The 14,633-nt window shown below is 48.1% G+C and overlaps 1 protein-coding gene across 1 annotated transcript in view; it reads left to right on the forward strand.

The window, feature by feature from the left end:
- The first annotated feature begins 6 nt into the window (after nt 1-6).
- Nucleotides 7-14,633, forward strand: part of KLHL25 (kelch like family member 25) — a 29,573-nt gene continuing 14,946 nt past the window's right edge. Inside the window, exons 1-2 of the mRNA XM_008640101.2 lie at nt 7-24; nt 10,078-11,908. Of these exons, the coding sequence (XP_008638323.1) occupies nt 10,095-11,864 (1,770 nt within the window). The 5' untranslated portion in view covers nt 7-24; nt 10,078-10,094 and the 3' untranslated portion in view covers nt 11,865-11,908. The remainder of the gene's footprint in view (nt 25-10,077; nt 11,909-14,633) is intronic.

Genomic DNA, 14,633 nt, shown 5'->3' on the forward strand with positions numbered 1-14,633 from the left:
TGGTTTCGGCTGGGCCAAGCGACGGTGAGTGATTTCCCCCCAGCTTTGGGTTTACGCGCCGCTGCTAGACCTCCTCCGAGCAAGGGGTTTGCGGGGGTTCGGAGCCGTGGGGGCGGGGATGTGCCGGCCTCCCGACAGGAGGGACCTCAGGTGCTACCCCCGGTACCGGCCCGGGACTTGCCGGGGTTTGGAGCATCGTGTTCCATAGGCAGGAAGCGGCAGGGAAAGGTTTAAGGTGGGAAGGACTTTTCACTTCTAAAGAAAAAAAAAATAAAAATAGAGAATTAAAAAATATTAAATCTCAGCTATTTCAGCTATTAATCCCGTGAATGTGAAAGTAAAGTGGCATTGCTTTTTGCTTTGTTCTTTTCCTCCTCTCTCGTCCCTATATATATGTCTCAAAACTGTGCTCCAAGGGACACAGCTTCATGGCCTCTGATGAAATCGGTTCGAACAAGCCTGTCTAGAGAAGTGAGCAGGTCTGTGTGAATGACTGAGCTGAGCTGACAGAGGAGAAAAATAGTTCTCCCTCCCTGTGCTGTCCTCACGGGCCCCTTTGCATTTAAAAAAGTTTAAAGCCTGTTTGGTAGTTGAGTTTTCTAATTTTTTTTTCTTTATTTTCTTTGTCTATCCACTTGTAGTTGTTGGGGTGGGGGGCTTAGACCAGCCAGACCTGTGCTTGGAAAATCTGCCCTCAGCCTTGCATAAGCAGATAGCTGAATGTTTCACACTATTCCAGCGGAGAGCCCCAGTGTCATGACTGCTCTGTTTTCCTTTCCTGGCAATCTCTGCGTGTGTTCTCTTGTGATCTGTTGGAGTGATTTCCTCAGCCAGGGTGCTGTGGGCTTTTGTAACCTTCCTGCAAATGTACCTCTTCCTCTCCAGGACAGATCCAGAGACACAAGAAGAAAACAAGCAGCACTGTAACCTTTATACTTTGACAACTTCCCTTGTCTTTCCTTCTTCCTTCCTGTGTCTTGTGACACTTGTTTTTATTGAACTCACCTTAGGAGCAACCCGAGATGTGTAACACAGCCCACGTGTTCTGGTGGTGGCCAGCTGCTGCTGTTGGCTCAGCTGCTCTGGTGACAGTCTCCGTCCAGAGTTCTGAGCTCTCCTCTACTTTCTTGTCTCTGTCCCTGGGCTCTCCTGTATGTTTTACTTTCTGTCCATCTCTCAAAGAGTCTGACTCTTTAATGCTGTAGGACCCTTTCTGGGGCCTCTCTGTTTTCCTGGTCCTGTTTTCTGCTTGGAATCAAATCTTACCTGAAAACATATTTTGTCTCTTTTGTGTCTTTAACCCCAATCATCTGCTCTGGCTTATCTTTGTGATAAGCCCAAGTAAAGAACTTGGGGAGGAGGCATAGGTGGAAGTCTGCTCTGCAGCAGGAAGGTGTGAGGTGGTGCGAGATTCTCAGGATTAAAAGTAGAGTGAAAATTGTTGCAGAATTACACCATAATATGGACATGGGAGACTGTAACCAGCTTCAGCACTGAAGAACTTAAATTTCCCATTCCTTTCTTGTTCATTTTCTCAAGTATTTGAGGCTTGTTTACTGAAGTCCTCCTGCCTCAGTATGTGTGCAGAATGCAGTATCCTCTCATGCTGTGTTTGGGGCAGGCTCAAGTAACTCAAGCAGAGAGGTTGGTGTCTCAGATGTGCTTTTGCAGAGGAGTTAAGGCAAGTTGAAAATGGTTTGAAGAAACAAGGCAAAAGAAATTTGGTGAAGCGACAGCTTGTGGAACAGATTACAAGATGTTGCATAACACGTATTCCAAATGTGTGAAAATGAGCATGAGTCTGATCCAGAGTATGGTTCCTCCAGCTCTGGAGGGCGTGCCGGACATGGTCTGGGATGGAGATAAGGAGCGTGTGCATATCTATGTGTATGTATGCACGTGTGAATTGTGATAGCTGTTTTGTCCCTGTGGTGGTGACCAACTGTCCCCAAAGTCTGCAGGAGTTCAGGTCCTTCTGAGCAGCCAGAGGAGGTTTTAGGCAATGCTTAGAAGGTGGATGAGTGAAACAGGAAGGGCAGGATGTGGCCATCTGTGGAGGTGGAAGAGGACAGGCAGAGTTGCAAGGTGGGGAGAGGAAATGGCAGTATTACAAAAGAGTGTTGAGCAGTGCCTTGGCTTGGGTGTGAGTAGGTGGAGCAGGACAGATAGAGCTGGCCCAGGGTATCTGTGGCAGCCACAGCTGCTCACTGTGCTCAGGGACCGTGGAAGGGGCAGGTTTTGAGCCGTGTCAGCACTTGAACTGAGGGGTAGATTTACTCCCCACTTTCACAGACTGTAGTTGAATTGCAGTGAGTGTAGCTGGCATTGCTGAAAACAGTGCCTGCAGGAATACTGGCTAGGAAGCATTTAGCTGTAACAAGCTGCCCCAAGCCCCCTGGCCTGACCTTTAACCACCATCACATCGCTCTGTCTTTGCTTATCAGCTTTATATCCCCATAGTGACTATTAGTATCACTCCAGCCAGAACAGACAGCTCTGTCTTTCCTCCGTTGGAGGAGCCTGGGAATGTTGAATGTCCCATAACCACTGTCTGCTTACTGACCATTAGGCTTTGCAAAGACTACCAGTTTTATATGATAGCCTGTCACACTGTGGTGAGGCAAATTTATTACTGTACCACACTGGCAATCACTCTGGTTTGCTTGCAGGGATGCCCGGGACAGCCTGGGCTGCTGCAGGGATGCCACAGTGGCACAGAACTTGCAAGCTGAGTGTGTGATTTGATGCTGTGTGAGTACTGAAATGGAAAAATCTGAGATTTTTTTGTTCTTTCTGTCCAGAGCCAGAGGGCAATAAGCAATGCCCTGTCTTGCAGCCTCAAACCCTTCAATATCTGTCAGCGCTTTACAATCCAGTTGGGAGTGGCTGTGCCCCATGCCCAGCAGCATCGGGGGCTAATCCATTCAGGAGGCGTGAGGGCCTCCCATCTCCATGGCTCTGAACTCCAGCCAGAATTGCAAATGAGCAAACCAAACCTGGCAGTTGTACCATGATCTCCTGCCTGGCAGGGGAATAGGGAAGGCAAAACAAAACCCCAGCTTAACTGGCCAGGCCAAAAATTGAAATCCTGCCCTGACAGCAGGCAGGCAGACAGACCTGTTTGGTGTGAGCATCCATGACAGGGCTTTTGGTCAGCCTGGCCACCGGAGCACTCAGCTCTGCCAGCCTTAGAGCTGGGAGAGTGGGAGGATCTGAATAAGATCTCTGGAGTCAGCAGCTGCTGTGGTTATTCTGGCATTAATTTCATGTATACCACATCTCATCTCCTAAACTCTCCCTGGGAAGTGGCGTGTGGTTCCTCTGTGTTTGAAGTACCAAAGGCCTTTTGCCTTTGCAGCACATTAGCAAGTTTGGCTTGCTTGAAAAGGACTTTATCCTGCCCAGATGGAGCTGGGTTAGGTACTGCAATCAAGTAGACTGTTCCCATTCTGGAGCTTTTTTGGGTATAATTTGGTAGACGGGATTGTGAACTTGCTTGCCTCCTCTGCAGCCCCCATTCATTTTGCAAAGCGCCTGTGATTGATCTGGCAGAATGGGATGTATTCACAAACAGAGCTGGAGGGCAGCAGGAAGGACAAAACCCCACCACAGCCTCTGAAATGAATCATGGGCTCTGAAAAGATCCGCTGGGGTTAAGGCGTAGCAGTGAAAAGCTATTGTCTGGAGCCTGGACTGTGGCTAAAAGCATTATTTATCCCGATTTTGGTAGTGGTTGTAGGAGGGCGTGGTATTCCCAGGAACAGCAAAGCCACTGTGCTTAGTGGTGAACATGAACTTTATTTGATTGTGTCACAGGTAGCTTGAGAACGTTTATGGAGTATCTCAGCTGCAAAGTAGCAAGTCCAATGCCTGATTTGTGACTAGAACTGCATGGATTGCATGCAAAGAACATTTCCTACAGGTATTTTTTTGTGGTTGGAGCATGGTTGCCTTTGACTCAGATGAGTGCATGTCATAGATTTGAGGCACTACAGCCCCTTTTACCAGTGCTTTTGCAAGACAAAACAAGAACCTCACTAATTGGTTCAGCTTGACAATAATGTTTTGATTTTCTATCAAGTAAGTGGCATTCAGTAGATTCTTGTGGTGGCTTTGGGCTCAGAGTGGAGCATGGGTTTAAAGGGGGAATGGTGGGTACTACTGAGAATGGGATATGAGGATATGAGTGGGATATGAAACTCAGACTGAGTTTCTGAGACTGAGTTTCAAAACGTTCAGATATGCACCCGGATCTTCTCCAGACAATCTGATTCCTGGAGCCTACAGAATTGGGCCTGGAAAACCTCCCAGTTTCTGTCTGAGCCAACAGAAGGAGCCTTTCACGTGGTCTCTCTGTTTTCTGTCTAGGGTGTACAGGCTAGACTAGGAAGTGAGAAAATGAGAAGAAATGATAAGGATGCTTCCCATTCTCAAAGGCTGGGGCAGGATCAGAAATTCTGCACTGGGGGGATGGAGTCAGCTGCCTTTCCTTTGTTTGCCTGTTTGCAAACCTGGTGAAACATCATGAGTTTGTCAGGAAGGGCAAATCCAGAGTGATACCCTCTGATTCACAGCAGTTATGTTGTCTGAATTCCACCCTGCAAAATCATAGTTGCATCTTTGCTGTGTTAGTCATCCTGAAGAGAACAGGAACAAATTTGGCTGACACAGGCAAACCACTAAATTCATCGGAATTGCTGGAGATGAACCCAACCTGTTAGAGAGCAAAGTCTGCATGCAGGAGTGTGCCAGAGCAGAGGGCATGCCTGGGAGATGATGTAGTGAAGGTCCCGTGCTGCCCACCTGGCAGCAGCCCAGGCTCCACGCTCAACAAGTGTGGTGCTGCACTAAATGCCAGGTGCAATTTTAATTCCTTTCATCTCAAGCACTCTTGACAGAAGGGCATTATTAGTATTGAGCATTTCAAGCAGCTCCAAGCTGTGTACCTGACAGTCTGCTGTGATATGCAAGGACAGGAAAATTATCTGAAAACATCTTCACATTTGTTCCTTCCCCTTTCTTGTTCTTCTCCCCCACCATCCTTTCCTGGTTTCTGTTGGGTTTTTTCCACTTTTGAAGCTCAGGCTGCCTCTGAGTACGTGAATGCCTGCATGTAACAGATGCCCTTTCTCAAACCTTTTGATGGTCTCCAGTGCTGGGAAATTGCATCTGAAACACAGCTGTATCTGGCTCTGTGTTTGACAGTGTGTTGCCTCACTGCTCTTTCTCCTAAGCAGTTTTGCAAGGAGCTCTTCCCTGTGAAGACAACACAGTAGGTGACTTTTATGTTTCTAGTTTGCTACTCTCTACAGTAAAAAGGGAGAAATTGGTTCTATAGCAGTAATTTTGGCCTGGGATAACGCTGCTGGCCTAAGCACCAGGTGGTGGAGTCCATGAAAGCGTTGGAAAAGTACAGGTATTTGGGATGAGAGAGCAGGCACATTACTAATTAGTAGAGAATTGATCCCACTGCTTTCAGGGAGAAGTTAAACTTTGACTGAATTCAAGACAGTGTTTCACCCCACAGGGTTGATACTGTGAGATGAAGAGAAAATAAAAATGAATCTTATGCCTGCTGTCACTGGCCATTCCAGGTGGGTCTGCTCTGGTTTGGAAGGAGTGTCTGTAGGTTGTAGTGCAGCACATGCATAGAGGGCCCATATGGCTGCTTGGGAATGAAACTGCTGCAGTGTGAGTAGCTTCTTCCAGGTCTTCTGAGCTGAGCCAGCAGGGAACCGTGCTGCTTATTTATTTACTTATTTACAGCTTTAAATAGTTCATGGTTGAGTGGGGGAGAAAGAAACATGTTCTGCTTGCTGCTTCTCTCATGGGCGAAACAGAAAGTGCCAGCTCCGGATCATGGGATTTGGGGTCTTTGCTGGTGTTCAGACAACCTTTATGGTCTTGGGAGAGCATTTATAAACCACGTAGTTTTGCCCTTCTAAGCAGAAATGATTCTTGATCCCCTGAAGTCTGACTGGGGAACATCTTAATCACTCTCAAATCTTGTCCTCTTGAAAGCAAGCAGGATCTCAGCTGGTGATTCCCTGAAGGTGAATGAAATTGGAGATTTGTGGAGAGCCTGCTGGTTTGAGATGGAGGGGGAGCCCCAAGCCTGGCTAAATATAGTTCATGTATCAATAGCCTTTCTGAGCTGTCCACTCACATGCAGTTCTTCTGTGACAGGGGACAGGGCCTGATACAGCTTCAAAGTATCTGTCTAAGATGGGCTTGGGTTTTTCAAGAGGTGGTAGAGTGTCTCCTGAGGTTCTCCTAAAGGACCACTCCAGCAGGGCTCTGACAGGGTGACCTGTCAGCCTGGGAGGGAAAGTCTTCTGCTGGGGTGTGGTTTGTAGGAAGCAAAAGGCACTCAGACAGGAGAGCTGGGGTTCTTTGAGTGGGGAGTTTGGCCAGCTCTGTGCTTTTGTTTTTCCCCTTTTGCTTTGTCCTGTCCAGAGAGACTGCTGGGGTGTTTTCTTCATGAGCTGAGATTTGAGGGGTCTTTTTTCTTGGGCCAACTCCTTCCCTCTTTCAGGATTCCTGTCTGCCCTGTCTGGATGAGTGGAAGGATTTTCAAAGCAACCTTATCTTGCTCTGCTGGAAAAAACCTGTCTTTCCCATCCTGTCTGTACAAAGGCTGCAGACAGCCAGGGGAATACTACAGCCAGCAGACAGCATTGGATAGCTGTCAAAAAGCTGATGCCCCTCTGCCCTCATCCATATGGAAGAAGGATTATTATCTGCCTGTGCGTGCACTAAGATCCCTTTAAAAGGTTATGCAGTAGATACTTATTTTTTCAATAACTGCCTTTCTAAGGAAAAAAAATGAATGCAGCATGGAGAAATCCAAGCCCCAGTTTGTTCAGGTCATGCCTTCTGCTGTTCCCGTGGACACGGCTGTTCCAGTAACAGCTTCCTGCATGATGGAAGATGCAGCTGGGAGCTCCGATAACCCCCGGGCTCTCACAGAGCAGGTGGGAGCTTGGCAGGAGCCATTGACAGGTTGCTTTGTGTAAAATACTCCTCATTCTGAGCGGTTCTGCTTTTTCTCTTTAGCTCAGTAGTTGGGTAAGGGAAGCAAGGAGTGTGGTAGGGGCCAAATTGTGCTCTGCATGCGTCTGCTTCAGAGAAGTGCACATGTCACAGGTCCAGCCTGCTCATCGCTGCAGTTAAACATGGCTTAAATCGAAGCACTTTTGTGCACATCATGAAATCATAGAAGACACTTTGCCTACAGGCTTCTGAGGTTTGTCAGCTGCTACATTTTGGAAGAAGCCTGCCAGATGAAGTAGCTGCTGCGTGCAGTTTCTGTTTGTCTGATATGGGTGAGAGGATGCCAAGGTCTCTGGTAGACTGAGACATTCGGTGAGGGGAGTTTGTGAGGGGAAGGATTAGTATCTGCCACTTTTGTGCTTGTACCTAGCTATGGCAGGATTCAAGAAGCCCTCAGAAAAACCTGTTTGGGTGTTGCTGAAAACCACAAGCAAGGCTTTCTGGTGAGATGGCTGCACCCCAGAGTTCAGGGGCTGCTTTAGTTTCAGTTTAATGTTCTGTCTAGCCCTGCTTGTCTGTGACCATTGACACTGTGCTCCAGGAGAGGCCAAGTAAAGGGGCTGTGACTGTGGCCTCTTTAGCTTTCACACTTCCAGCTGCGCCAGGGATCAGTTGGTGCCTGTAGGGACAATGTGATAGGAAGAGCAGTGCTGAGGACTGGACTGCAACCTGCCAATTTATTCCCTGGATATTGTTCAATACATGTAGGATAGAAATATTATTTGCCTCCAAGTTCCCTGGGATAGATACTTGATGCTAGAAGCCTGAGATTTGATATATATGTGTTGTGTGCACATGTGTGATATATGTATGTGTCTCTTTGTGGATGTATATATAAGAAATGGCTTTGCTGCAGCTTTTATATAGACATTTCAATTTCTAAATGCCCTGCTCCTTCCACTCCGAGTAGTTGCATTTAATCTTAGTGTCAGAAAAATCATTGCTGCCTTCCTGCTGTTTGTTTCCATAGCTGTCCTATATAAATTGCTTCTTTTTTTTTGTGCATAAGCAAATCAAAGGTTAACACTGAATAGTTGACCTGAGCTGTGAGCAAAGAAAGCAGTAGCAGTGGCAGGATGGTTTCTGAGGTTGTAGGAATAGGAACCTAAATCAATAGCTTTTAGCAGAGTCATAAATGTTTCATTTGTATTCTGCGCTTTGGCGTTGACATGGGAATCCATATAACCTCTTAAATTAGTGTTGTTCCTACTCTGGGTGTAGATGTTGGAAACATTTCTTTCGGATGCACTTCAAAGTGCTGTTCTATAATAGCATTTTCCTTCCTGTTTTGGAGCCTTGGTTTTGCACAGCCTCCAGTCACGGGTGAAATGAGCTTGTCAGCCTCTATCCCAGGCTGCAGGAGTTTGGGCCATGGACATGGACATATCCCACCTAATTACCTGAGTCAGTGCTCCTGCCCCTGACTCGGAGGCCGAGTGGGACTTGTGGCTGCTTGGGCAAGCTGCTGCTTCTGCACAGAGAAGCACAGAAACTTTACTCTGGAGTGTGACACAGCCCTGAGGAATGAGTGCGGCCTTGAGAAGACCAACCTCAATAAGTCATGGCAGCGGGTGGGGAAGGAGCAACATGCCCACAACTGTTTGTCTAATTCAGACTCTTTAGGAGGCGCTGGAGAAGCAGGGGCAGGAAGCTCATGAGCAGAGCCTGAGTCAGGCAGCTTATCTGGCCATCTGCCTCCTCCTGAGGTCATCCACCCATGGAGTGTGGGAGGGTTGTGCAGCTCCCGGTCACTGCCAGGTCAAGGCTGTGACCTGCCGGTGGCCTGGGAGCGCTGCATCCACTCTCTCGGCGTTTTGGGGTTTTCCCCAAGACCCCCAGTGCTGGTGAGCTCAGCCTGGCTGGGGAGGAGAGGGCTCATCTGCAGACCTTGTGTTTGCAGGGTGAAAAGACCCTTGAGAAACCCCAGGCTGTGAAGAGCAAGTTAAAAAAAAAACCATCCAACCAACATCAAAAAGAACCCATCTAAAAACTCTTCCCCAGCTGACTATCTAAATAATTCAGTGACTGGAGTGAAGGTTGACCCCATTTTGATTTTTTTCAGGTTAATTTTTCAAACCTTGGGACAACTTCTCTATTAACTTTCTCCTGTAAAAGTGGGCTGTGCGTGTGTCTGCTTTAGTTACACGGGGAACAAAATACAGCTGGCTAAAGTATTTTGGAGTAAATGACTTGGATTTTATCATCTAGGTAGTATTAATTTGATTAGTCCAAAGGGGTTTTCTTCTACAGGCAAGGATTGGTATCAGGTAGCACTTAAATGAAATAGTAGCTAATAAAAACCTTGTGTTTGATTCTGCCTGTCTGGTAAAAAGTATAATTTATGTCTTTCTTTTGTCTTATTCTGATGAGAATCTGTCCTGAAAAATGTTTAAGTCACATGAGGTGTCTGGTAAGTTTTATCATCAAAAAGTGCAACAAATGTGTTTGGTAAAATTTGTTCAAAACTTTTGGATTGTGCTGGTAATTTAATATTCTGTAAATAAAACCTGTAGCAATTGCCTTTCCTAAACTTGCAGTAATCTACATGAAAATCAGAAGCCAAACTTGATTTCTGCTGAGCCAGGAGCAGACCGATGCCCTTTATCCTGGATAGTCTGCTCTCTAGATGCTGTTTTCTAAGGAAAAATAACTCTTCTGCGGTTTGCCAATACCCTCTGGGGGCTGTTGAAACAATCTACCACCAAGTTTGAGGTTTGATTGCCTCACTTTGTTGCTCCTTTGTTGAAACCAAAGCAGAATTTCCCCCTTCACCCTGCTCTGCCTTCCCACCCTGCTCGGCCGGAGTTAAATTTTTTGGAGGATGTGAGGGTGCAGGAGGAAAGGGCTTTGCAAGGCAGGGTGCAGGAGCAGCCACGGAGAAGGAGCCACAAGGATGTCATCTGGTGCTTCACCTCTGAGGTCCACTGGCAGTGTACCAGGGTTGGATAGCGAATGCATGTGTTCTCCATACCTTATATCAGTAAGGACAAGGGAATAATGATTTCTCTGTTCTTTTCCCTGCAGGCAAGAGCTCTGCCACCATGTCTGTCAGCGTCCACGAGAACCGTAAATCCCGCACCAGCACCGGCTCCATGAACATCCTGCTTTTTCACAAGGCCTCCCACCCGGACTGCGTCTTGTCCCACCTGAACACCCTGCGGAAGCACTGCATGTTCACCGATGTCACTCTTTGGGCAGGGAACAGGTCATTCCCATGCCATCGGGCAGTTCTGGCTGCTTCCAGCAGGTACTTCGAGGCCATGTTTAGCAACGGCCTCCGGGAGAGCCTGGATGACGAGGTGAACTTCCATGACAGCCTCCACCCGGAGGTGCTGGAGCTACTGCTGGACTTCGCTTACTCTTCTCGGATCATTATCAATGAGGAGAATGCAGAGTCTCTCCTGGAGGCTGGGGACATGCTGCAGTTCCATGACGTCCGAGATGCAGCAGCTGAGTTCCTGGAGAAGAACCTCTACCCTTCCAACTGCCTGGGCATGATGCTGCTCTCGGATGCTCATCAGTGCCGGCGGCTCTATGAGCTCTCCTGGAGGATGTGCCTGGTCAACTTTGAGACTGTTCACAAGAGTGAGGACTTCAACAACCTTTCCAAGGACACTTTGCTGGACCTCATCTCTAGTGATGAGCTGGAAATTGAGGATGAAGAAAAGGTCTTTAAGGCTGTCATGCAGTGGGTGAAATACGATCTGGATGAGCGGAAGGCTTATCTCCCAGAACTTCTTAGGAATGTTCGTCTGGCTTTGCTTCCTTCCGAATGCCTGAAGGAAGCCTTGGCTTGCGAGGACTTGATCATGGTGGATGAAAGGAACAAGCTTGTCCTGGATGAAGCTATTCAGTGCAAGAAGAAGATCCTCCAGAATGATGGGGTGGTCACCAGCCCCTGTGCCAGGCCTCGCAAAGCTGGGCACACCTTGCTGATCCTGGGCGGACAGACCTTCATGTGTGATAAGATCTACCAAGTGGATCACAAAGCAAAGGAAATTATTCCCAAAGCAGACCTGCCGAGTCCACGGAAGGAATTTAGTGCCTGTGCCATTGGCTGCAAAGTGTACATCACTGGAGGCAGGGGCTCAGAGAACGGGGTCTCCAAAGATGTTTGGGTGTATGACACCGTGCATGAGGAATGGTCCAAAGCTGCCCCGATGCTAATTGCTCGGTTTGGGCATGGCTCGGCCGAATTGGAAAACTGCCTGTATGTGGTTGGTGGACACACTGCAGTAGCTGGAGTCTTCCCTGCATCTCCTTCTGTTTCCTTGAAGCAAGTAGAGAAGTACGACCCCATATCCAACAAATGGACGATGGTGGCTCCGTTGAGAGATGGAGTGAGCAACGCCGCGGTGGTGAGCGCCAGGCTCAAGCTCTTTGTCTTTGGTGGGACCAGCATCCACCGAGACATGGTCTCCAAAGTCCAGTGCTATGATCCAGCTGAGAACCGATGGATGATCAAGGCCGAGTGCCCGCAGCCCTGGCGCTACACAGCGGCCGCTGTCCTGGGCAGCCAGATTTTCATCATGGGAGGAGACACAGAGTTCACGGCAGCCCCCGCCTACCGCTTCGACTGCGAGACCGACCAGTGGACACGCATCGGGGACATGACAGCCAAGCGCATGTCCTGCCATGCCTTGGCCTCGGGGAATAAACTCTACGTGGTAGGAGGTTACTTTGGCACTCAGAGATGCAAAACGCTGGACTGCTATGACCCTACATCAGACACGTGGAACTGTATCACCACGGTGCCTTACTCACTCATCCCCACGGCTTTTGTCAGCACCTGGAAGCACTTGCCCTCATGATGAGAGGCAGGGCTTGGGGGCTTGTTTCCAGGAGGTCAATAAAGGTAAGGGTCTCCTCCTCTTAAACTGAACATTGCTATCTTGCCTCAATTGCATCTCCACACCCCATGCTGAAGCCATAGGTTCCAGGTTGCTCATGAGGTTATTTTATGGGAAGGGAGCATTTAAAAGTGGGATGCAGAGCCAGGAGAGAATAGCCAGCTCTGCAGTGCTGTAAGTCTAGCTAGCTCCCAGGGTTCTCTGATTTCCAGATGATCCTCCCCAGTATCTTAAGAGATACATCTACATAGGTGGTTGGGGCTCCTCTCCTTCTGCTCCAAGATAGCTGGATGTGCCAGCATCACCCTTCTGTAGGTGGGGGGTGGGCAGATGTGTCCACACCGGCTCTCACCATGGAGTACATCCTGTTCCCATGCAGTTGAGGGAGTTAAGGTTTCTAAAAACACTTGCATGTGAGTCCTGGGAGATACCAGGGCAACAAGTGCTTTGGAAATGTCTCAGTAGTTTGATATTTTTGCTGATTTTCTGGGTGGTGTATTTAGAAATGATGAATATGTAGGCAAGTGACCCTTGGAATGTCAGCAAGTCCTGTTTCTCTTTTTATGCTCTGTATTTACACTTCAGTGGGTAGCAGAAGCAAAAGCGCAGAAGCCACGGTGCATTTGATGGTCTTGGTGTTTATTTATCATCCAAACTGTTGCTTGTTAAATCAGAACTTCTGAGACTTCTGTGTCAGACCTGAGTGGGAGGGAAGGGGTTTTGTAACCAGAAGAAGAATGTGTTTATCAGTGTTTTGGGTTGTGTGAGAATAAGAAAGTTGGTGGAAACCCATGATGTCGTGTCTCATTCTGGTGCTCCAGTTTTCTCTTGCTCAGGGAAGGTGCTGCTGCAGTGTCCCTGGGACAGGGCTGCTGATTCCTCCTCTTTCCTCTCCAGTGGGATGTTTGGTTGCCCTTTTGATTGTCAGTGTGGCTCCACAGGGCTCTTTGCATGTCCTCACCAACCTGTGCTGAGATGCAGCCCAAAAACTCTTCTCAATTTGCTCTGTGAAAGCAGATAGTGATACAGGCAACACTTGGATAGCATCACCTTCCCAGGAAGTCTGTAACACCTCTGCTAGCTCAGTGTGCAGGTTTCTCAGTGCCAGCAGCACACATAGCCCTGCCTTGGTGGTTGGAGCCTACATCCCAGCCAGATGAAGGAGCTGGGAAACCCTCACGTATGGGTGTGGGATTGACAAGCTTCACTTACAGTTTTGTTTGGAAAGCGGGGACTGTGGCGAGGGAAATTCTTCCACAGACTCATCAAAAATCCACTTCACTTAATACAGGGAGAAAAGAATGCTACGCAAACCCTCTGACACCCTCTCACTTCCCTGCTTTCCACTTGGTGTGGTTGGTGCGCCTGGGAATCTCCCAGTGGGTGAAATTGCTGGCACCTCCCAGTGATCATCTCTTTTGATGCCAGATGGGAACCCAGGAGGAGTTCCTGGCACCTCTGCCAGGCATTAGCCCAACGTGACCACCTGCTTTTCTCAGGTGGGAAAAAAATCACCCAGGGCATTATGCTGGCCTTTGTGAAACACCTGGTTTTAACATGGGTTAGACCACCATGAGGGCAGGGCAAGAGTGGAAAGGGTTAAAATGAGATCTTAAAGTGCTCCCAGCATTGGAAGATAATGGCCTTTCCAAATTCTCCTCCTCAGGCGTTGCCTAGCATCTGTCACAGTGGCTCAGTAATCTAATTAACTGTCACTCGGCTATTAAATATTGCAGCAAAGACTGTGAGGACTCCATCATTTTCAGCTCAGGTCAATGGGGCCTCCCTTTAAGAGCCATCCTAGAGCTGAAAATTAATTTTCTCTGGTAGCAGATGTGTCTGAATATTAAAGCTCAACACCAGCCACATGGCTGGGAGTAGGAATAGGGAGTAGTTTGAGATGGGAGTCGATTCCTCAGCCACCGAATAAGAAACAGTCTTCAAAGTCACAGTGATGTTACTTTCCTCTCCTACCTTTTTTCCTCTATACTATATTTGGGTTGTTCAGACCTAATAAATAGTTTTGTGGGGGTTGTATCGATACTTCTTTCCCCCCCTGTAATCTGGAGCCTAACACAAGCACAGAAAACTAGGAACTGCAAATAAAGCTGGTGAAAAGTCACTGTGTGAGGGTTTTATGTGCTTTTTTGGCTTTGCCTCCAGTCTTTGGTTAAAAGAAGTATTTAAAATACACACAAGCTCTTGCCAGAAAGAATGTCTGTCCACATGATTTTTCTAGAGTGGTATTTTTTTGGGTTTTTTTTACTAAGTTATTGTTATGGCCTGAGCCACTGTGACAGCTCTGTACATAAAGCACCAAGATGGGTGACTGAATGTCCCTGATGTGCACATGCTGCCCGTGCGGCAGCAGCCACGTCCCATGTGCCTGCCTTGGCTGTTCTGGCTGCATCTGTGCCAAAACTGGGCTTGGGACCTGGGGTCACTGCCTATAAGATCCTTTGACTATGATCCAGTTTACCCCATTGTCCTTCTGCAGGTCTGGCTGAGGGATTTTCTAGTTTGCAGCTCCCACCATGGAAGATCTCTGCTGAAACCCTGGATTTGGTCCCTATGGGATCCTTCTTCAAGTAGGGGTGCCCAGAAGGCAGGCTGGCCAGCACCTGCCCAGGTTCCTATTGAACTGCCTCCCTTCCACTGGAAAAACTCAGGAGGGACCACCCCTCAGAGCAGGACAAGGGGGGCTGGTAGGGGAAGGCCTGGGCAATCACC

Source organism: Corvus brachyrhynchos, unplaced genomic scaffold, assembly GCF_000691975.1.
Source record: "Corvus brachyrhynchos isolate BGI_N302 unplaced genomic scaffold, ASM69197v1 scaffold97, whole genome shotgun sequence".
NCBI lineage: Eukaryota > Metazoa > Chordata > Aves > Passeriformes > Corvidae > Corvus > Corvus brachyrhynchos.